This window comes from Labrus bergylta, chromosome 14 (assembly GCF_963930695.1).
Source record: "Labrus bergylta chromosome 14, fLabBer1.1, whole genome shotgun sequence".
Classification (NCBI taxonomy): domain Eukaryota; kingdom Metazoa; phylum Chordata; class Actinopteri; order Labriformes; family Labridae; genus Labrus; species Labrus bergylta.
The window spans coordinates 8,728,180-8,749,843 of NC_089208.1; the positions used below are offsets into that span (position 1 = coordinate 8,728,180).

General features: G+C 39.2%; 1 protein-coding gene across 1 annotated transcript; it reads right to left on the bottom strand.

The window, feature by feature from the left end:
- Positions 1-1,620: 1,620 nt before the first annotated feature.
- cnih2 (cornichon family AMPA receptor auxiliary protein 2) lies at positions 1,621-20,343 on the bottom strand. The gene is made up of 6 exons (XM_020643328.3): positions 18,773-20,343; positions 13,882-13,950; positions 10,356-10,403; positions 8,321-8,433; positions 8,101-8,244; positions 1,621-7,928 (listed from the first exon to the last, which is right to left on the bottom strand). Exons 1-6 carry the CDS (start codon positions 18,851-18,853, stop codon positions 7,901-7,903), a joined length of 483 nt encoding a protein of 160 aa, XP_020498984.1. The 5' UTR covers positions 18,854-20,343; the 3' UTR covers positions 1,621-7,900.
- Positions 20,344-21,664: the final 1,321 nt, after the last annotated feature.

The following is a 21,664-nucleotide window of genomic DNA, read 5'->3' on the forward strand; positions in this document are numbered from 1 at the left end:
AAATCAAAAATATATGTTGATAACACACACTTCATGTCACTGACTGAGTATTGAATCTATGTACTGATAATTTAAAGTCAATTCATTTTGAGTCATTTTCTACCACTGATCCAACTTAACTGCCCTGGGCTTCTGATCCTCATTCATCCTTAAAAGAAAATGACAATAACTCCAAATCCCAAATGTTATAACCAACAGGATGTATTTTTTTTATTCATTTAGTGTTATCTAAATAACATTCTTGTCTGAACTGCATCAATATTTAGTTCATGGTTTTACTGAGAAAAGTTGATGTGACCTTTTCCACTCATGGAAAGTATAACAGTCTCTCAAGTTTGACCTTGGTTTTGATCAATATTTCAGTAGTCTGAGTTAAAATTAGACCCTGTCATGATCATTACTAAGCACAAAGAGAAGCCTCAGGGCCTCATTCATTAAACATTTACTGTGATTTGATCTTAAAAACCTTTCATTGAACCTGTCATATTTCAAAAACACCAATACCACTCATCTTAAATTATCCTTAAAACTAAATACAACCCTGATGACAAATGAGAAATACAGATATTAGATGGACAAACTGTTTTGGTTTTATTTTTTGGAAAAGACAATTTTAGAGGTCACATTGTCTAGTTTGTTCATCTGACAAATGAGATGCTCTTATTTTTATACATTATGAAAATGAGCTTGGTTTGTAGTAAAAATAACATTTATGATTTGATAAATGAGACAGCAGCTGACAGTCAAGAAGTGTCACGCTCACCGCTCTGACTGGACCGGCGACCCACAGTCCAAATAAAAAACATACGTGGGAACAGATTTGACAAATTCTTGGACACAACGAGCTCTGTTAAGACACCACATCTGCTCCTCTCTATTCTCAGGAATAAAAAAAAGCAACACTTTGACTGGAACATTTTCATTGTATAACAACAAAATGGAAAATGGCCCAGTCAAAACAGATATGCAAAAATGATTGTGTAATTTTGTATCTTAATTTATTCAGTCTGCAAAGGAAAATTATCTAAGAAAAATGTTCACTAGATTTGCTCTGTGAGCAAACTGCACAACTATGCTTCCCTTTTGTAAAATTTTAATAGTTCACTTTTGAGTATTTATGCCTTCACCCCCCCCCCCCCCCCCCCCCCGTGCTTTTGTAATTTTTTGACGTGGCATTGTGCAAAGAAAGCCTGACAGTGCATTAGCCTAATATGCAATATTGTCTTCCTATGCCTGTCTTCACAGCTGTAATAATGTGCAACATCCCAGAGTGCCTTGCATAATAATGAATGAGCTAAATGTGTGTGCATGGGCTTAACAATTAGAACTGTGTTAGTGTGTATGTGTATGTGTGAGTATGTGCATGCACCTTTGCGTGTGCAAGCACTTGCCAATTGTGTATGCCAACCGTGACGTTTAAGGCCCATCAGTTGTAGCCAGTTTCCATGGTAACAGCTCTCAGAGAGCACAGACGTGGGAGGGGAGTGGAGCTGAGACAATTATGGTGGTGGAGGGTGCTGGAAGAGGAAGAGCCGCGATGAAGAGTGTGAACGGTGTGAACCGTGGGATGAGACAGAACAAGAAACAGATGCATGTGCTGCAATTACCTGTATTTATGACTTTGTGTTTAGGTGTGTGTGTGTGTGTGTGTGTGTGTGTGTGTGTGTGTGTGTGTGTGTGTGTTTGTGTGTAGGTGTGTGCGTGTGTGTGTGTTTGTGTGTAGGTGTGTGTGTGTGTGTCTGTGTGTGTGTGTGTATTTCAGGTGTCGTACATGGATGCATTGGAGCTATGAGTGACACTGATAGATTAAACTGTTTTTTTACTGTTCAAACTGAATTTTTAAAACAATTATCGAAAGCTACCTTGAATATTGTTTTGTGTGTTTTGTTTTGTTTTGTTTTGCCACAGAGTGAGTCAAGATGAATCTCTAATACAATTTAGTTTCCATGGTGACAGCGGGGAATGAAATGTCCTTTTCAAACAGAGGGGAAACGACAGCTTGAAGCCTGGTTGTTGCTCTGTTTTCTGTCTGTATCATTATTTTGACAAGGGATAACCTCACAAACCTCAAAGAACCTTCAAATGAGTCCCTGAATTGCCTCAGAGACATACTCAGCATTTTTTACTCAATATCAAGAAGAACAGAGACGTTACTAAGCTGAAACATGTAGGTGTGTTACAGCTGCAGTGACTTTTTTTTCTAAGTGATATCTTGCTGTGTTAGTTTTATTATGCATTGGATGCTCTATAATTTGATATATTAGTATTCTGTGAGTGCAGACAATAATGAAAGACCATCATCCTCTCTGTGCTACCTCTCCAGTAGAAGCTCTTTTCACATCATTGAGGCATTTTCAGGGAATTTAGTTATTTCTGTCCTTTATAAGAGGCTCATGTGAATGTCTCTGAAACCACTTCTAAGTACAGCTGCCTTCGATGGGACTCTTCTACTTCTGTACTCTGTCTAATGGACCACTTATTATTCTCGCTTATAAAATGTATTTTTCTCCTCCACAACATCTCTAAAGTTGGCAGAGCATCCATCTGCAGAACTCCTCACACAGTCTGGAAAAATACTGACCCCATACATCCAGGCAACAAGAAACTTGGACGTGATCCTTTTGGTATTACTGTTTTATTAGAATACGGCATGAGAATCGCTGCTTATTAACTGTACATCAGAGTGTAACCTAATAAATATAAAGTAATCCACCAAATTGACTGTAGCGTACATTGATGATAAATGTATAAAAGACAGATACAAAGAGTTATACTTAAATACAGTTTTCTAAAATGCTTTGTTCAGAGCAACTACATGACATTCAAATGAGCTGTATTTCTTATCCTCCCTTCCTCGTGTTCCTGTGCTTTATAATAGTGATTGTCCAGACTTGACACACTCACACTGTAGGCAGACTTATGAGGTCTCAGCATTGTGTGATTATTAAATGTGAACATCATTTGGTACAATGTGTTCTGTCTATTGAGTCTTCAGGAACACTGACAGTCAAGTTAATGTTGCAGTTTGGTTCAAACTCACATCACACAGGACGTGAGAGTTGCTCCCTTTTGAAACCCTCATTAGTAGCAAAGTAGCATGAAACAGGCTGTATTCAACATGAGAGGTGTATTTGTGTGTGTTTGTGTATCTGTGTGGTTTTCTTAATTCGCAGCATTTTATTTCTGCAGCCATCATGGAGGTTTTCTCATATAAAGATATGGTTCGAAATGCTGATATAGAGCAACTCCTGCTGAAGCAGTGCAGACAAAATGCTTTTAAAACCTTAAAAAGTGACACTTTGATATTATATGAGAATATATCCTAAAACTTGATATACAAGTAATGCTTTTGCAGAATATTTATGAGGTGATGCAGATATCACTTTCAGAACCTGTAGAATTATCTGGCAATATTTTAAATTGCCATTGGGTCGTATGGAAAGCAGCTGAGGCCATTTAGCACAACCTTTTTATACACTCAGTGCCACATAGATTCTTATTTTTAATAGCACATTGATGAAACATACTTTTGCACTGAATGTTACTACACAAGCTGTAGCCTGATCAATCTCAGCTGGGTTGCCTTGGAAAGGCGGTCTGATGTTAAGAGACCCAAAACACCCAATGACTCCACATCACTGATGACATGTCCAAGCTAGCACCTAAAGGTGTAAATTCAAAACAGTTCTTTCTGCTAGGTCAGTGACATCCAATAATAGACAGGGTGACTACCCTGAAGAGAGTGGCAAAGAGCTGGAGAAAAATTAGTCGGGGCATTAGTTAGCAACCCAAATAACACCTCCTCCATGGCAGAACCTTAGAAAAAAACATGTAAAGTCATATTGAGTTATACACCCAATAGTTGCCAGGGAAGGGGCCAGGATGAACACCCCAACAGGATAAACATAACAGCAATATCCCAAGCTGCAGAATTTATGACTATGAGAGCAATCTGAGTATGATGAATGTCTGCAAAAACTAGCCTAAAGATCCAACAGGCCAAAAAAAGAGATGCTTGTTTGGGAAAGCAAGTGGTGCAGATCAAGGATCTGGTGAGAATTGAGAGGACCAAGTAACACACTGGTGCTCAGAACATCCATGCTCCTCACCAGAGCTCCAAACTAGACCATCGGAAAAATTGTTGAGTTAAGTGAAGAGCTGTCAAAATGTAGAGGGACTACCTACTCTCTAAATCCTTGTGACTACAGCTGAAGTAGTTGCTGACTGCAAAACAAATTGCCCTCTCACTGGGATAATAAAGACAATATTGACCTTGACATTGACAAGGGGTATGCAGACCAGAGGCAAGCAACAATATAATTAATAATCTCAGCATTGCTGCTAAAAGGGCTGGCACAGAGGATAAACATGGACACAAACAAAACATACCTGATATAAAGATCAACTCAAGCTCGCAAGGGAGAAGGAGAAGCTTGGACTAGTATAGCTCTGTAATACTGTTTGGAAAAATCTCAGCACCTTTCTTCAAGTGTCCTCAGGAGAGTGGCAGGGAGAGAGTCATAAGCTGTACAGTATGTATTTCAAATTCCTTTAGATGTGCATTGGGCACATGAGTGAGTGGTGTTCTGGGAGGCATCGAGACAGAAGAAGAACCTGGCACTCTTATGGCCTGGCCTTGCCAATGCTTGCAGGTCAATACGACACAAGCTGTTCGAAACCACACTTGACTAAAACTATGTTTAGGGTGCTCAATCTCAACTAATATAACCTGCTTTGGTTTTAAGAGTTATCTATGAGACATCAACATAGGCATGGAACATAATGTGTATCAGGCTGAGAAAGAGATCCTCCAAGGCCATCATCAACTTATTAACTGGGCCAGGATGGACTTTAAGCCAGCCAAGTCCAGATCCCTTGTTTAAAAGTAGAGGGATGGGATGCATTTCTCTATTGGAAAATCTTTGAGTTTAGTAGCGGTAAGGTGGAATCATGTCTCAAAGCAGTGGACAAGTTGTGATTGCCAGGAAATGTTGAGGCCTGTATTTGCAAACATTTCGTCCTTCCACAATTTTTCATTCCATGAATCATCTGCTCAGGTAACTGGGCAAACATCATAGGCCTCACCAGCTTCCCCCAGTACAGTAGTAAAAACAAGCGTTGGCTCCCCATCAGTAGCTAAATTCAGAGTTCTTGCTAACCCAAAAAAGGGAGCTGCTGATGAAATAAGACTCGACAAAGTCTCCTCTGCAGATATTGAATTAAGGATGGTAGGACAGGCAGGTCTGACGTGCACCCCAAGTCGTTAAGAAAGAGAGACCCAGTCTAGTGAAGGAGGAGATCTCAGCAGGGGTGGTGAAGTTTGTTTCAGCAGGATAGTTGGGATGTAGTAGCATGGGATATAGACCCGATGGTAGCAGGCAATCTAGGCAAATAGGCAGATCTCAGGGAAAAAGATTTGGCAGGTTAAGCCCCACCAGATCAGATTCCTAATCTACTTTGTCTACAGTATGTCGTCCTCCTCAGCCAATCCAATCTGCTCTCTTGGGGTGTGCCCAACACTCAAGCATACCTGGATTCATGTAGCAAGCCTTTGAGAGGAGGAGAGATGATTACGAGTTGCTAGTCAAAGAAATGGTCAGCATATCACGTGGTCTCCCAACACTATCTGAGGCACTCAAACCTTACAGTTTAAACATACACCTGTAGATTCTAGCAAGGACACAGCATCAGTGATGGTACCTGGGATCATAATCTTTTTAGGGTCAGTGGTGTAGTGCAGGGTATACAAAGGTGTATGGAGTAATATTCAGCAGTATATTGTATGTATTTTTCGTAGGATGGTGAAGGGATGACCCTTCCTACTCTGTCTCTAATTGGCTAGTACACACTAACTAAATATACAAGAGTAGTTGGAATTGCCTCTTAAAAAAACACTAAAAGAACAATTTAAGAGTATACCCGCTTCTTTAGGCACCACTACACCACTGTTCAGGGTCTCTAAACATCAGATACTTGTATCCAGACAAAGGTTGTCCACGGATCACCTGCTTAATCAATAGCCGTCTGGATGGCATTGGATGGCTTAATCCCAAGAAGCTTGAAGATCCTGCAGAATGAGTGGCCAGCAACCCAACGCAACATAATTGGACCTTTCAACCCTTTCACACTTAAAGCACAGTGCCAGCCTTTTCCTATAGGGTTTTGCTATTTAATTAGGATTTTTTTCTTTCAATTCAAATGCATTCAAACCTCTAAATATGGTAACATCTCTGTGTTTAAAATGAGTTAAGAATCAGAACCTATCCTGAACACCAATGGTTGTCATGGATCAGTAATTGTTATGCTCGTGATAAATGATGACCTTTAGTTGTGAATCAAGAAACATGATTAGAAACCTCTTCATTAGGCTGTTGTGTTCAAGAAATGTTTTAGGAGTCCCACAGTTTAGAAAACACACGTTTCATCACAAACATCACAGTTTGTTTTCAGGCTTTTCTACTGAATATAAAATCACATTTGAGCCATCACTTATCTATGAACAGATCAAACTAATAAACACATGATAACAAAGGCAGCACCAGCTGAGAAAAGGCTTTGCCTGCTTACATCTTTCCCATCTCAACTGTATGATTTTCGATGCACTCAGATGACTTCACTGTTTGTTACACTTCTGAAGTAGTGAAAACATTGTCATATTCATTAAGTCATTATTGTCTCATCTGCCACTCGTTTCCTCGTCATTGGTATTACAAACACTAAATGTCACTCGAACGATATGTGTCAGGAATCATGTAACATTGCTAATTTGCTTGTTTGTAATTGCTTTTTGTACATGAGCTCTCTATATTCTACGTCAGGTCAGAGAAAGTTGCTGTGCTAAAATGACTACAGTATAGATGCAGATGAGTAAGAGTAAACTTCACTGGAAACAGGAATAAGGCGCTCCCTTCACACTGAAAAATACTACAGAACTAAGTTATTTTTCTACTTTAAAAAACCACTCTGCCAAAAGTTAAATAAGTGTCAAAGAACAAAAGAAGAAGAAAGAAAGGCATGACAGTGCCTTGGCACTCTCTAGCCTCCATTATTTTGTTAATGTTCTGTTAGACTTTTTAATTTGGCACAATGTTTTTCAGAAACAAACTTTTGGCATGTTGTGTCTGAGCATGAAGCTCTTTAGAAAGCATGAACCTAGTATGTAGCATAAAATACGTTCTGACTGTATGGACACACTTATTGTGAATACACATTACAAGCTAAGAACCTCAAAGTCAAACTTGTGAATTATTCTTCGTTTCCGTAACAGTTTGAAATATGAATTTTGGCAGAGGCTGGCGTCAAGGAGATATTGTATTGGTCTACCTGTATATGTCATCTCTTTGTTTATCTTCCTCCTTACTTCCCCGCCAGACCTTCTGCATTTCTTACAGTGATTTTAAGTTCTCTGTTTCTTACAGTTCCTGTACCTTAAACACAAAGCACCTCTGCTTTAAGTCCTTTTTTAAAGTCAGAGGATACAGACATACTGTTTTCTTTCCAGCCCCTTAGTGTTTGGAGATTCACAGTGAGTTGAGGGACTGGATCATTAAGAGCAGCATGGGAAAACTCCAGCCCTTCAGGAATATATTGTATTTAGTAGAATTGGTCAAAGGCAACACAAACACCTGCTGGGAAGTCCTCTTTCTGTGTCATTTCAGTCCGTCCAAAATGTGTCCAGCCGTCCAACAGCAGTACGTAGGATCAAGAGATGTAATCGAAGGAGGCAACACTTTTACATTCACATTATCACTCAGATTGATCGCCTCTTGTCCAAGGTTAGACTTCTAAAAAAAGCCAGTGAAGGAGTGGATACGATGCAAGAGCAAGGGTCAATGTCTCCATTTTTACTCTGAGTCTTTCACACAGTTTCTTCCTTTGATTTCTCCAGATCCCCTGTCTGTTAGAAGCTCACCAAAGCGTAGACCATACTGCAGTAGGAAATAGACCGTGGCACAAGATAAGATAAACAGTGAGAAAAAAGCATTCATGCTGCCTCTTTTGCAGCTTTTGAAGTTCATACTAAATTAACAAAAATCTGAAAGGCATCAATGGAACCTGAAAGAAGGCAGTGTATTGAAAAGATTCTGAATGTGGACTTACCTGTAGAGATAGTAGAAGAAAGAGAGCAGATAAAAGCCCAGCTTACACCAAGACTCCTTCTGGCAGTAATTGAGAATGTCTGCGTTCATCACGCTGACAGGATCATACATGACCTCTGATCCGTCAGCCGGCCGATGAAAAAACCTGAAAAAAAGCAAAGAGGTTTAGCTCACGTATAGTGGCAATAAAAGCTGGTCAGACATCTGTTCTAAAACGTTACCTCCACAGATGGTAGAAGAGCAGGGGGATATTGAGGCCAAGTGTGACCCACTCTCCAGCACACATGAACATCAGGCAGAAGAGTCCATGGATGGAGTACTCTGGCACCACCAACTAATAATCAGAAAACACACAGGGAGTCTCGTTAGATGTAGATGGTACTTCAAATCAGAAAACCATACTTCAGCAACTGCTGGGAAAATAATCAAACACCTGTGTGTTGCATGTTGGGATATATACACAATATTAGTCTGTGAAGCAAACACCTTCACATAGAAGGTGTTAATGTTACTCATGGCTGCTGCTACAAGTGGAAATATAGTTTTAAACACATGCAGACACGTTTCAGATATCAGTAGACGGTAATAAAGTAAAACAAACATCTTTATCTGTGTTCACAAAAACAGATAAAGATGTTTGCTTTCAGACCTCTAAATCAATAATCTGTAAACATAACCCCAATCTTTTATCTACTTTTAGCTTGATATGACAAGCCTTTTAACAAATAGTTGTTTATTTGCTAATAAAGAAAATCAGCATTCTGCCATATAGCAACCTGATGATGTTAGCATAATCTTAACGCTTCCTTAAACTCTGGCTTTGGTCTCCAACAACTCATGAAAAATATGTCTTTTAAGCTTCTAAATGCTCCATAGTGTTGATAAGCTAGTTACTAATGTTGACTGTTTGATGCTGAAACAGCATAAACACATCATATGATTGCTTTTGAGTAAAACCTTTGCATTCTGTATTACAAAAGTGCTGAGTGCTAAACGCAAACAGCAGGATGGAAAATCCAAAACACTGAGCAGGAAGTTGCGATAATGCTCCGTAGCGCTAAAGCTATGGCGTTGCAATTCTCTTTAAGTTACGCCTTTCATTCACAAGTGGACATTTTCATTTTCCATTTAATATACAGGAACGTTTAAAAGTAACAATAAGTTACAGTTTAGCAGGCCTGACTCAGTTTAAAAACTGGTTTCCAGCAGGTTCCTGTTCTGCAGAACATGAAACATAAACCACAGTCATGTCACATCAAGACAAACACATTTACAGGACATTAGCATAGGCTAGGGCAGATACAGACAAATAAAAACAAACACTACAGATAGTACAAACACAGACATGTGATCCATTTTGATGCAAAAATAATGATTACAGCTGCTTTAACATAAAACTTAAAAATCTCCTACATTTACTTTAACTGCTTTACTGTGAACAAATATTTGATTGATATCGACTTTTTTATATTGTGAAGATGACATTTTTCTTATCTTACACAAATATTCATCAGCCAACTAATAACTGTATAATCCTCCAGTGATAATTTTCCTTCTTTTGAATCAGAATATGTTCATTCATGGGACAGCAGTCTTCACCTGATCAACTGTCTTTCAATTATAAGAATTTTTATCTCGACACAGATGTGAAACACAGGATGGTTCAGTGTGATTTAAATAATTTACCATTTATGATTTTTAGATAATACTGAACTTGTCTTTAATGTTTCGCTCAAACACAACAGTATGCAGGTGTCCTTTTCACAGATAATGAAAATTTTGTCTGCATTGTCATTATTTATTGTCTTGACCTGAGCTTGTCTGCAGTACTCTGTGCAACAATCTGCTGTGAGATAGTTTCCAATAAATACATGTTTGAAATGGCCTCCACAGCTAACACACTGCAGCTCTCTCTCTCTCTCTCTCTCTCTCTCTCTCTGAAAGCCTTTACATGTGGAAAAAAGCATCCCAACAAAATACAATAAAAGCTATACCAGTCTATACACAGTCTTTGTGCGTGTGTGTGTGTGTGTGTGTGTGTGTGTGTGTGTGTGTGTGTGTGTGTGTGTGTGTGTGTGTGTGTGTGTGTCTGTCTGCAGAGCAGTAATGGAGGGTTGGTGTGTTGAACTACAGGTGAAATGAATCAGTGTGCGTCATGGTCCTCACAGGCTAAAAGCAACAGATAGTCATGCATGTGTGAAGCCCCTGTGTTTGAGTCACCCACCAGCAGAAAAAGAAAAAACAGCTTATACTCACTCTGCGAAGCAAGTTGCAGATTCTTTCGATGTTGAGAATCCTTTCTCTCTGTGGAGTGGATTAAAAAAAAAAGTATTATTAAAAAATTTCATTATTTCACTTATTTTGTCTCTTCATGAAAATAAATGTCAAGGCAGGGTGGATTCAGGCTTTTAAGACCCATTTACAGTGTGATATAAAGATCTGTATGTGGACGTGTCATCATAATATTACAAAAAGCATGCTGATGCACGATGCAAACATGTTGAATTAGTATGTGTTCAGGTCTTTCTGATCACATCTGACAGTAGCGTGGCCTACAGTGTGATTACATCTTATGAGGCTCTACAAGCAAACCATACAACATTTGTCAGTATGTCATTATTCTGCTTTGACTTCTGACCTCAAGTCTAAACCCAGAGGACGGAAATCAGATCTCAGGGAGGATAATGACATCATCTGGATATAAATCAATAAATAACACCAGGTGAAAATGAATTGTTATTTAAAGTTAGCTGACAAAAAGTGGAAAATACATAGAGGTCACCGCTTGAATACGGATGCTGGTAAAAGACGCCATATACTTCTAACTCCATCTTTAAATGTAATGCAGCTAAGCATGAAACAAACATTGTGGGTTATAATACTGATTTAAAGTATTTGTCAGCCTTATTGAATGTAAAGAGGACTGAGATGTCTCTTTGTCTTGTAGACTAAACCTTTTCCAGGAAAGGAAAGAAGCCATCCACCAACAAGCGGCTAATGTGCTCTTAGGGTGATATTTGACTTTATAGCAAAGCACATTAGATGGTTGTGGCAGTTTATCTACCTTCGATTAATCTGTTTTGAAAAGCAGCAACAACAAAAAAAACAGTAGGTGGATTGGATGTTATATATGCATCGTAAACATTATTTATTTTCATTCATTTTTTAAAAGACAAAACTGGAAAGACACAAATATGGAGCCTTCTGTCTAAGTTCCAGTTATGATGACTTTCAGTGTTGAGGCTCTGCAGCTCCTCTCCTCCACCTGGAGCCACACGCTGCAGCTTTAATGAATCTGTGGACATAAAATCTAACCTGCCCTCGTGACGTGAAATTGGATTTTGCCCTAAAGCTTCAGCATGCAGCCTCCAGACTAGACAGCCCCACGGTTTATTTACAGTTGTTGGTTTTGGGCCTGTAATATTGTTCTTTTTTGCTTGCTCTGTGCACCACTTGCTTCCAAGATACTTAGCTTGAAATTGTAGAGAGCACTCCAACAGACCTTAGGCTACTGTACACTATTTGAAGCATTGTTAAAGCTGTTAGGATTATACAGGATTGAGCTTCTCTGGTTTTCCCTGTTTAGTGTTTAAGTCAACCAATCACTCTGAATGTTGTTCCAATCAGGGAATCAGAACTAAAGACGTTTTTTAAAAGGCAGGAGAGAAAATCCTGAAAATATAGAACACATAAACGACCCACACACGCCTGTTGTCAAGTTCAACGAGATCTATTTCAGTTCATGTTTCATAAGAATTAAATAGCATCCTTGTAATTTTTCTATAGCCACTTACATTGAAGTTCAAAATATATTTTAAATGTTTTTTGTGTTGTAGCTATTTGTATCGCTATTGTTTTTGATGAAAATGAAAAAGGTTGATGATGCCTTGGACTTACAAGCTAGCTAGCCATTATGTGTTCTCACATTCAGGGATATTGGCAAACGCCAATCAATATTTGTAACAAATATCCTGCTTCCTGCTTCAATCAGAAACACAGAAATGTGTGAAATCACATACTGTAGCACTCTGATAACCTTTATGTGTTGGCACTTTGTTGTGTTACTTTAAATGCAGCATCATTTATGTAATAATTAAAGATTGTTGTGTTTGCAATGTTAAAAGTTTTGCTTTTATTAAAAAATATCAGAAATAAATACACGCAGTAGCAAAAAGGCACTTTTTTTTATTTCAACAGGACATATTTCTAAACTTCAGTCCCTTTTTGTCAAACAGCCAATCACTGTGCTTGTTACAAAGTCGCCATGTTTCACTGTAAGTGTGATAGATGGCTCTCTTTTGAAACACTTGTTCAGCCTTTCCATTTTTCCTGTTGTAATCCCTCTCTAACGCACCAGTATTTAATGCTTTTGTCTCTTTTGTAGTCAACAGCCGTTGACTGAATGTTAGTGTCGCTCTGCTAACATCTTAAATCTTGTCATGTTTGTTTGTGCAGTTTATTGATTTTGGGAGCATCACATCCTGGCTGAACATGTTCTTCCTGAACACATGTGACATGTTGACATCAGCTGAGGTGACAAGTTTAGGTTGATCATTATTGATTGTACACTAACCTAACACCATGGTGCAAGCCAACAGCCGCCTTAGCAGAAATCCTGCTGCCACAAAGCTTACAATGCTTATACGCTGTGCCAGAGAAAATGGCTCTCTATCTTTGTCTGCAAGGGGGAAAAAATCTAACTGAACATGCACGGCAATGTTTATTGCAGAGTGTCTGTATTCCGCTGCATTTTAGTTTACAGGTGTTGCAGTTATTGTGTCCACCCCCCTGTAGTTGGCGTTCCTCCACACTCCCACAGTCGGCTTTCACAGTTTCCTCTCCCACTCCTCATCAGTTCAGATGCAGGTTCATATGACTGCTAGAACATTAGCTAACTTGTGAAAAAGACATTCTCAGCCGCTGTTATTTCAATAAACGAATAATGGCTCTCAGTACTGACTCATGATAATACTAATTTATGATAGATTAAGAAAGAAGTATTCACACTGCACATATGATGCCGCATGGGTGGACCACAGAATCTTATGAAGATCATAATAATACTTACAAATACTTGAGTTTTTTAGTTAAGAGCATGGTTTTGTTTTTCCATGTTCACACTGGGGAATAAGTGTGTTTCATATTACAAACAGGCAAAACCCTGCGTCTGCGCCTTTATTGTGGCGGCATCACAGAATCTCATTGTATAAACAGCGGCTTCATTTGCATCAGTCCGTTTAATTGATTAAGCCGACAAGCCATCAGGTCTGAAGACGGCAGACAATCTCCTTCATACAAATGAGCGTTCAAGACAAACACTGCCTGTACGCTACTGTTACAGTCACCTGGAAGCGTGGATTAAATTGGGTTTCTTTTCAGTGGTGTAAATATTTAATTTGGATAAATGAATGCAGAGATTGAATGTAGCTGAATTAAACATTTGGACGATTTAATTCCAAAACCACAAAACATCAATTTACATGACATTATGTTTGCTTCTCCAGTATGACAACAGGCATTGAAGGACAGGTTAATAGGATTTTCTCATAAAATTAAATTTTCTTTCAATCAGTCTGCTTAGGCAGTTTTTTCTTTGGGTATTTGTATTATTGTATTGATTGATCAATTTAAGGAACATACACAACATTTGTTTTTAAATGAAACCCTCGATTTGTTCTAAGTCCCGTTGTGAATCTCATTGAGGGTTCCTCTTGGCAGTCAAACGAAAGGATTTCTGAGGGCTTGATCATTCTTGAAAGAAGTGAAACAGCAGGGTTCTTACCGCTCTGGTGGGATTGCTCTGATCAATGGGGTTTTTGAAGTCTGTGCGGAGCTCGTCAAATGCAATGATCTGAAAAAGAGCAGACATGTCAGTTTGTTTTCATTGAGAATCCTTTGGAAAACAAAAGAAAAGACAAACTGTAACTGTATCTCAAATGAAGCCATGTTGATATATTTCCAAAGCTACACAAGTCTCAGGCTTTGGTGCAACACTGTGATAATGCAAAGCCACTGGGGACATCTGATAGGATCGCACACTGGCTGGATTTCATGCAGCTGCAGCTACATTGTTTACTTTGCCCGAGCACACATGGTGATTAAATGGTGAGCGATTACATGTATAATTACTTGCAGCTTTGCTCTTTTACTTTACACTGAAAATGAGCTCCCATAGCGTTTGTATCATGTGTCACTGTAGTTTCTGAACGTCCAAGGAGGTACCATTTTAATTTTCTTATCTCAAACCACACATTATTTTACATCTAAAACAACAGTTTACTCATTTAGCCCATAGCTTTCATGACAGTAAACAAATATTTAATCATAATCTTACAGTATTATTACAATTAACGGAAAAGAAAAAATATGTCTGAATAGCTTAAAATGTTTGCTTTGTTGTGTTTGTAATAACTAGGATCATGGTACTCTGGAGGTCTGTGTTAATTTGAGCATACTTCAGTTTCTCCTTTTGAGTCAAACATCAGAACATGTCAAATTGATTAGACAATGTCATTACTCAGATCCACTCCTCTGAAAGCACTCTGACTGCTCCCTGTGAGCTGACTATGAAGAATCATTTTCCTCACCAGCTTCCTGATTAATCACCCAATAAAAAACGACAGATAATTCTTGGGGTAAATGCCACCCGCTGTGCCTCTCATTAGTTTGGCTTTTAAACAGTAAAGCATCACTTAGATGGTTCATTTAAAAGCAGTAAAAAAAAATCAGGCATTATGTGTAGATAAATGAGCATCTGAGAGATCATGTCTATCTGTGTGAAACAGAAACACTCCCGGTGGTGATTCCCCGGTACCAGTCTGCACCACTCTCCATCCTCTTCTTTCACACTTAGCTCTGTTGTATACAGATGCAGTTTCCATGGCGATATGGTGAGACCCTCAGCGGGCTCCATGGTTACTAGAGCAGTGAACAAACACTCTGATTGGTCGAGAGCCTTATAGAATTGGGGTGCTGTAGCCGTGGGTGGAGGCAGACAGGGTGAAGGGGGGAGCCAAATCGGTTTGATAAGCGTTTCAATCACATGGTTGAGCACCGAGCCAGACATGCACGCTTCTCGCCACCGTCTCTCTCACACACAGACACACAGTGCCTGACTCATATGTAGTCTCACCCACTGAGTCAATTTGTACGTTAGTCATTTCAAGGCTTATATTTGTAATGATATGTTTAATATTTCACTTTGTTCCTGGCTCCATGGAGAGAACGGTAAAGGTGAAAGATCAAAGTGTTTGTTCAGTCTGCACCTGTATCCAGCAGCGCATAAGTGTCTCTGTAAACTCCTCTCGAAATGCCGCAAGCAGACAGGTTCGATAAAGTCCTTGGTGGTATTTATGATTGTCGTGTTTTGCAGCCTCAATGTACTCGCTTCGTGCTGTTTGCTGAAGCCTGAACACCGTTTGACAAGTTGTTTATTGTCGGACCTCTGGGATCCTAGGCTGCTTCAATGTTGAGGGATGGAGCCTGTCAGAATCTGTCTTTTTGGTGTCTATGTTAGTGTCCGAATAGCTGCAGTTAATTGAACGAATGATAATCCAGCACAAGCAGGACTTCTGAAGTTCTTGCGAATCAAAATTAAACCCTCCATTTTATTATCACATGTTTATCTACCTCTGAAGGCCTGTACACAGCAGCTTTGCTTTTCATTTCTATGCTTGTGTTGACTTTGTCTATTAATGTGTCTTTACATCAAGAAGACAGAGTCAAATAGGTGAACATTGGCAATACAGCTGACTCTGATTCTGACAAATTTAGAACATAACGTCCAGTGTTATTCAGCTTCTTGTGTGTCAAAATAAAAGATAATACACCCATCCTCTGATAAAGTTTAAAAGACTATTATAATCTATTCATTAAGACTCATTAAAAGCATAAAATCATTAAAAATAATTAAACAGTTACATGCTTGAATATTGGAAAATGTCAAAGTCTTACTTCATTCTTTAAACTTTTGTTTCATTAAAGCAGTAAAGGGGATCTTGGATCTGCAATGGGTCTTGATCTACTAGCCGGATATCGTTTGCTTTTGTCTTGTACTTGTAAAATGACTGCAGAGATGTTGCTGAGGAAACATCAATTTGATCACTCGTGATACATTTCAACATTTTTCGGGTATGTTGCCATTTTTGAAAAGAGTAAAACCGAGCTGTTGTAACTTTCTTAAATGTCAAGCGTTAAAATAAAGTGTTTAAGTTTGTCAGCATGTCTGAGAGCTGAGCCCCTGCTCTATCACAAAGGAAACCCCTTGCTTAAAAGAGGGAAGGCATTGTCTTGAATGTGAATTTGCAAATTAACAATACATTGTCACTGATATTTTTTGAATAGGCCTATGTTACATTCACTTAAAACATGTGGATACGTTTTGTGAGCATTTACTAAGTCCAAGTTAAATTGTTCTTTATAGCAAAGTCTTTGAAAGTGAGCTTCATGTTTTAGGTATAGCCTATAGTTTTACTGTAACTGAAATAGCGCTTACTGTCTACCTTCCTGTAAATGTGTTTTTATTGTTATGTTGGATGAATTGGTCTACATATACATATGTAACAAAGGAACATCACCATCACCATCACTCTTGTGATTATTTTTGTTTCGGTAAGTAAAGTAAGTTAAAGTATTGAACAGAGTACTGCATATTTGTTTAGCTAACAGAGCTCCATAGTCACAGAGGAAATCCTGTAACTCAGCTGAGTGCAGCCCATAGGCAGTAAATAATAATGGACAAAGCCTGAGTGACTTTACCCATTGGTTACTGCAGGAGGCTGTGAACAGTCTCCATCAAGCCCCCAGAAATTGCGCTGACCGTTGAAGGCAATTTTACATGGTGGCCAAACCTTGTATTGCAGCATTACGTGACGCCATTTGGACCAAAAGGACTTATTCCAATAAGCTTACATTGGGTAAGAAACGTCGATAAATCATTGTTCAGCTGTTTTAAAATCATTAGCTCCTAAAAGTTGGAAAATTATACAATTTTACAATTCAGTAGCAGACGCTTTTATCCAAAGTGCAGAACACTAGAGAGTAAGTACAACACAAGCAAGGAAAGGAGAAAATGCAATTAAAGCCAAGTTCAGGGATTTACGGGACTACTACTGTACTTGAAGTGTGCACGCTCTATGGGCCCAGGAAGATCCAGGCTTCCAATGTTGTATCCATTCTATAATACATCCACTGTCTAATGCTGGAAATGCTTTCTCAACCTAACTTTCAGTCAACCTAACAACAGTCTCACGGCCAGAGCTGAGGCAGGTTTTTAAGCCTACAGGTAAACAGCTATACCGTACCTACCTGTCAATCATGTCAGCTACGCACCTTATTGTGAATAACACATATCCTTCATAAAATAGAAAATGATAAGGTATCAGAAAATACACCCCTGTATAGTGTGTGCCAATCACACGTGGGCGGCAGTAGCTCAGTCTGTAGGGACTTGGGTTGGGAACCGGTTACACTGAAAATGAGCTCCCATAGCGATTGTATCATGTTGTCGCCGGTTCAAGTCCCAGTGCGGACCAAATATGGAAGTTGGTCTGGTAGCTGGAGAGGTGCCAGATCACCTCCTGAGCACTGCCGAGGTGCCAAAACCCCCTCCCCACTATCAGCTCAGGAGCGCCCGCTGTGGGCCGCTCCGTCACTCTGGCTTCTCTCCATTAGTGCATGTCCATAGGATCCTGTTTCTGCATGTGTGTGTATATTTCAGCCTATGTGTGTGTTCATGACTTACAGAGTGTAAAAACTGAAATTTCCCCTTTGCAGGGATCAATAAAAGTAAATCTTTATCTTAATCTTAATCAAAACATGAACTTATCAATGTCATTTTTGTAGTAGGCTGAAAACATGTTAATTTCTGCTGTAAAAACAGACTTTTTTGAATGGGGTGTGTATGTGACTTCAGGTGCTTCTGCAGCCAGCCTCAAGTGGACACTCAGTGAACTGCAGATTTTTGCACTTGCTCATTGGGTTCAGTTTTCCACACAGGAGGTTGCTGCTTTGTGCAGCCACATTTTGTATAGACTGTAAATCCTTAAAGACAAATATTGTCATACATGTTGGTGTATTATTTGTAATATAACTGACTTTTAAGTTTTGTTAGCATTTTACTGAGCTATTTTAATTATGTTTTCTTTTTTCAAACTGTTACTGAAATAGGTTGCGCTCCACCTGGTCTCAAACTTACTCTACAGTGTTTGTTGTGAATTGTAAAATGTTTCTACAAGTTATAACACGAGTGTCACTCTATCACTCTCATGATTATTTTCCCACATTTTTAGGGACCTAACAAATGCATCTCACATTTTATCAACACTAAACATGTATCTTGTACTAGCTCATTTTGTCTTCGTAGCCAGGTGTTTGGAATGTAGATGTTATTCCCTGGCTTTGTAGGGGTGATTCAAAATGTAAGTCACATTTAATTGCAGTCCTACTGAGGTTTCCTTTGAGATCCAGCTGACACATTTCCACATGCCATTACCTTCACAGCATATAAGTGAGGTGTGTGTGTGTGTTTGTGTATATGTGTGCTGTTCTTGTCAATGTTGTACAACTGTGTGTAGGTGGATGTGTTTGTCTGCCTGTGTGGGATGAACATTTGCAGGCCCTACATGTGCCCATTTTAGTTTCTGGTTATGTGTGCGTGCAGTGGTGCTTCTCACCTGCCAGATGACAAAGAAGATGAGGGCAGCGCACAGCACCAAGGTGAGCATGTAGCAGAAGGCCGCAAAGGTGAACGCCATGGCTGAGCCTGCCAGCCTGACAAAGAGATGGGTCGCGAGAGAGAAAGGGAAATCCCTTTCTGCTCTCTGCTCTTTAGTTTCCTGGGGTCCCTCCCTTTGTCAGAGGAGGTTATTGTGTGCCTCTCCCTCTGAGAGCCGGTATCCTCCAGGTGGGTAAAGCACTCAGTTTTAGCAACAATCAATCATCAGCAGGAGCTGTGCCTTCATCTTGTTTCCAATGTTTGTCTCTTTTTGAATGTCTGACAGCAAGACTTCCTCTCTCTCTCTCTCTCTCTCTCTCTCTCTCTGTCCCTGGATTTGATTTAGGAAGCACTTTAGTGTGTGTTCGCAGCCACACTTGTTGGCTTGATGCTCCTCTTTTCAGTCTCTGACAGGCAAAATGTCTGTCTCCTCCTCCTCCTCCGTGTAGTTTCTCTTTACACAAAGCCTACACATTTTTTTTCCCTGCCTCACAGAAATGCCAACCAAAAAGTGTGAGACTGACACGCTGACAACAAATGCACAGGATTCTCGTTGACACTAACACCGCGTTTTAAACACAGTGAGGATTTTTGTCTACGATGGTTATGGCTTGTGATAGTTCAGTTTGTTGTATGGCTTTCACTTCATTTGTCGCTTTAAATCAAGGACATATTTCTAAATCACAATTAACACTTTTGTAAGAAGCAAATAACATGTTGGTTATCATTTACAGTGGCAGTCTCTTGGTACATTACTTATTTCATTTCAAACTTTTGAGAAATTAATGACTCCAAATGAATCCGATCATGAATTGCTTTTCACAAGAGACAGTTACATTCTCACAAAGCAAGTCACTCTTTGCCACTATTGATTTTTTACAGTTTAACAGAACAATTACACTTTATTTCAATCTCAACAATTATTTATGGTTCAAAATATCACGCATCTACATGGACTTCAGAATAAAAGGTAAGAGAACAATATCTATTATAAATGTATTTAACATGGACCGATGTCTTGACTGGTCTTTATATCGAGTAGAGAATACCTGTGTCTGGTTGGAGGCGTGTCAGCCCCTGAACAGTCCACTCTGTCCTCGTCTCTGTCAATTTGGGTCGGCACCATGTCAGATTTCTCTGCTCTGCATCTCTCTCTCAGACGCATCCCTCAGACTCCTCCAAAAAATATGTCTTTTGAGGGGTTTCTCATGGTAAAAAAAAATGTGATTCTAGAGGATGAGAAGAGGGAAATTAAACCAGAAACCTGAAGAGCATTTACATCTTGAGTCGCATTTACCAGATGTGTTTAGCAGAAATCTCCAGAGCTCTTAGAAGTTTTAAGTTAATAAGCCCAGCTTTCCATTGTCTACCCTTTTTCCTTTTTCTTATTTGATGTCCTCTTTTATTTTTATCGCTCTAAAAAACCTGAATATATTTCCTGAGTCTGCTGTCTCTGTCGGTCTTTCTGTATTTCTTAGACTGAGAGAGAAATATTTCTATCACGCTTGAAGGTATAACGGTCAGCCAATAGAATTGCTCGGTCTCCCTCCCTCTCTTATTTGCTCTCTCCTCCTCTCTCTCCTCCTCCCTGTCTGTCAGTCTTCTCTCTCTCTCTCTCACATTTTATACATTTCCATAATCCCTTGTTCCCCAGGGAATGATGAGGGGGCAGGGCAGGCTGAAAGTATTTTTTCCTTTTGTCTGCATCCATCTCTCTCTCTCTCTCTCTCTCTCTATTCCCACCTCTATCCATCTCTCTGTCATTCCTTTCCACCCTCTCCTTCAGTCATCTGTCATTTTTTGAAATGTGAGTCTGATTCTAAGGGGGAGTTGCTCTCAATCACCTGTCATGTATTTCCATCCTCCCCTCCATTAGCTGTTTACTGAACGTCCATGAAATAGCTCAATTCCACTCTTTGTTCGTTCTTTTTTCTCTACCACCTCTGCTTATTACCGAACAGATTTTAGTGCCATCTAATGCACATTGCTGCTGTCTCATCTTTTGTTACAAAGATCTAATACTATTTTGTCATGTTGATCTGTACATTGTTTCTTTGACAACTCTAGAAGTTTGCAAGTTTGCATCACAAAAGAACAAATGCACAAAAAGTTCATGTTTCACCACGGGGCAATGACATTTCTCTGCTGTTTAGTGGACACGTCAGGACAGGGGGATATGATGATGTGATAGAGGTTCTCATCATGTATTTAATGGGACGCTCAGACAAAGCGGTGTCAGATGAGCTCACACACCTCTTCATCAACACCACCTGTTCTCCTCCACTCATGTTGTTATGTATGAATCATGCAGTGGTCTTTTGACACTATGAGTTGGGGAAAAAGTGGATTTCTTTCGAATGTTGCTTCTAATCGGAGCGATAACATAATAGTTACAGTTTGCTCAGTTCAATGACTGTACTTTAGGTACTGATGGTATGTTATATACTTTGAGGGCAGAGACAAACTTGCCTAGCTAGTAAGCTATGTGTAACATATCTGTTTCCTGTTATTATAAACTGTTACAAGTGGGGTTTTTTTGCACCATCCCTATAAAACAACTGACTTATAAATAATATTTATACAATTGTTGTAGTAACCTTTAAAATAACCTTTTCTGTGAGAATGCTAAGCTAATCAAAGCTAAAACACTAAACCTTATTTGTCAAAGTTCTGCAGTAGTTCAGACTGATAGACGGCTCACTATCTATTTTCACTAAACAGAAGCTCTGAGGTTTGTTATCCTTTTTGTCTCTTTATTTTATGATACATCTTGTATTTGATTCAATATTTCATCTTTGTAGTTGATAGGAAACAGACCACCTCTGGATCTTCACCTTTCTTTCCTTGTGGG

Coding starts and splice junctions, on each gene's coding strand:
- cnih2 (XM_020643328.3), bottom strand. CDS start 18,853: ATGGCGTTCACCTTTGCGGCCTTCTGCTACATGCTCACCTTGGTGCTG. Junction 8,434..10,355: donor TCTGCAACTTGCTTCGCAGA/GTGAGTATAAGC, acceptor TCTGATTATTAG/TTGGTGGTGCCAGAGTACTC. Junction 7,929..8,100: donor TTCTTCTACTATCTCTACAG/GTAAGTCCACAT, acceptor TTCCTACTGCAG/TATGGTCTACGCTTTGGTGA.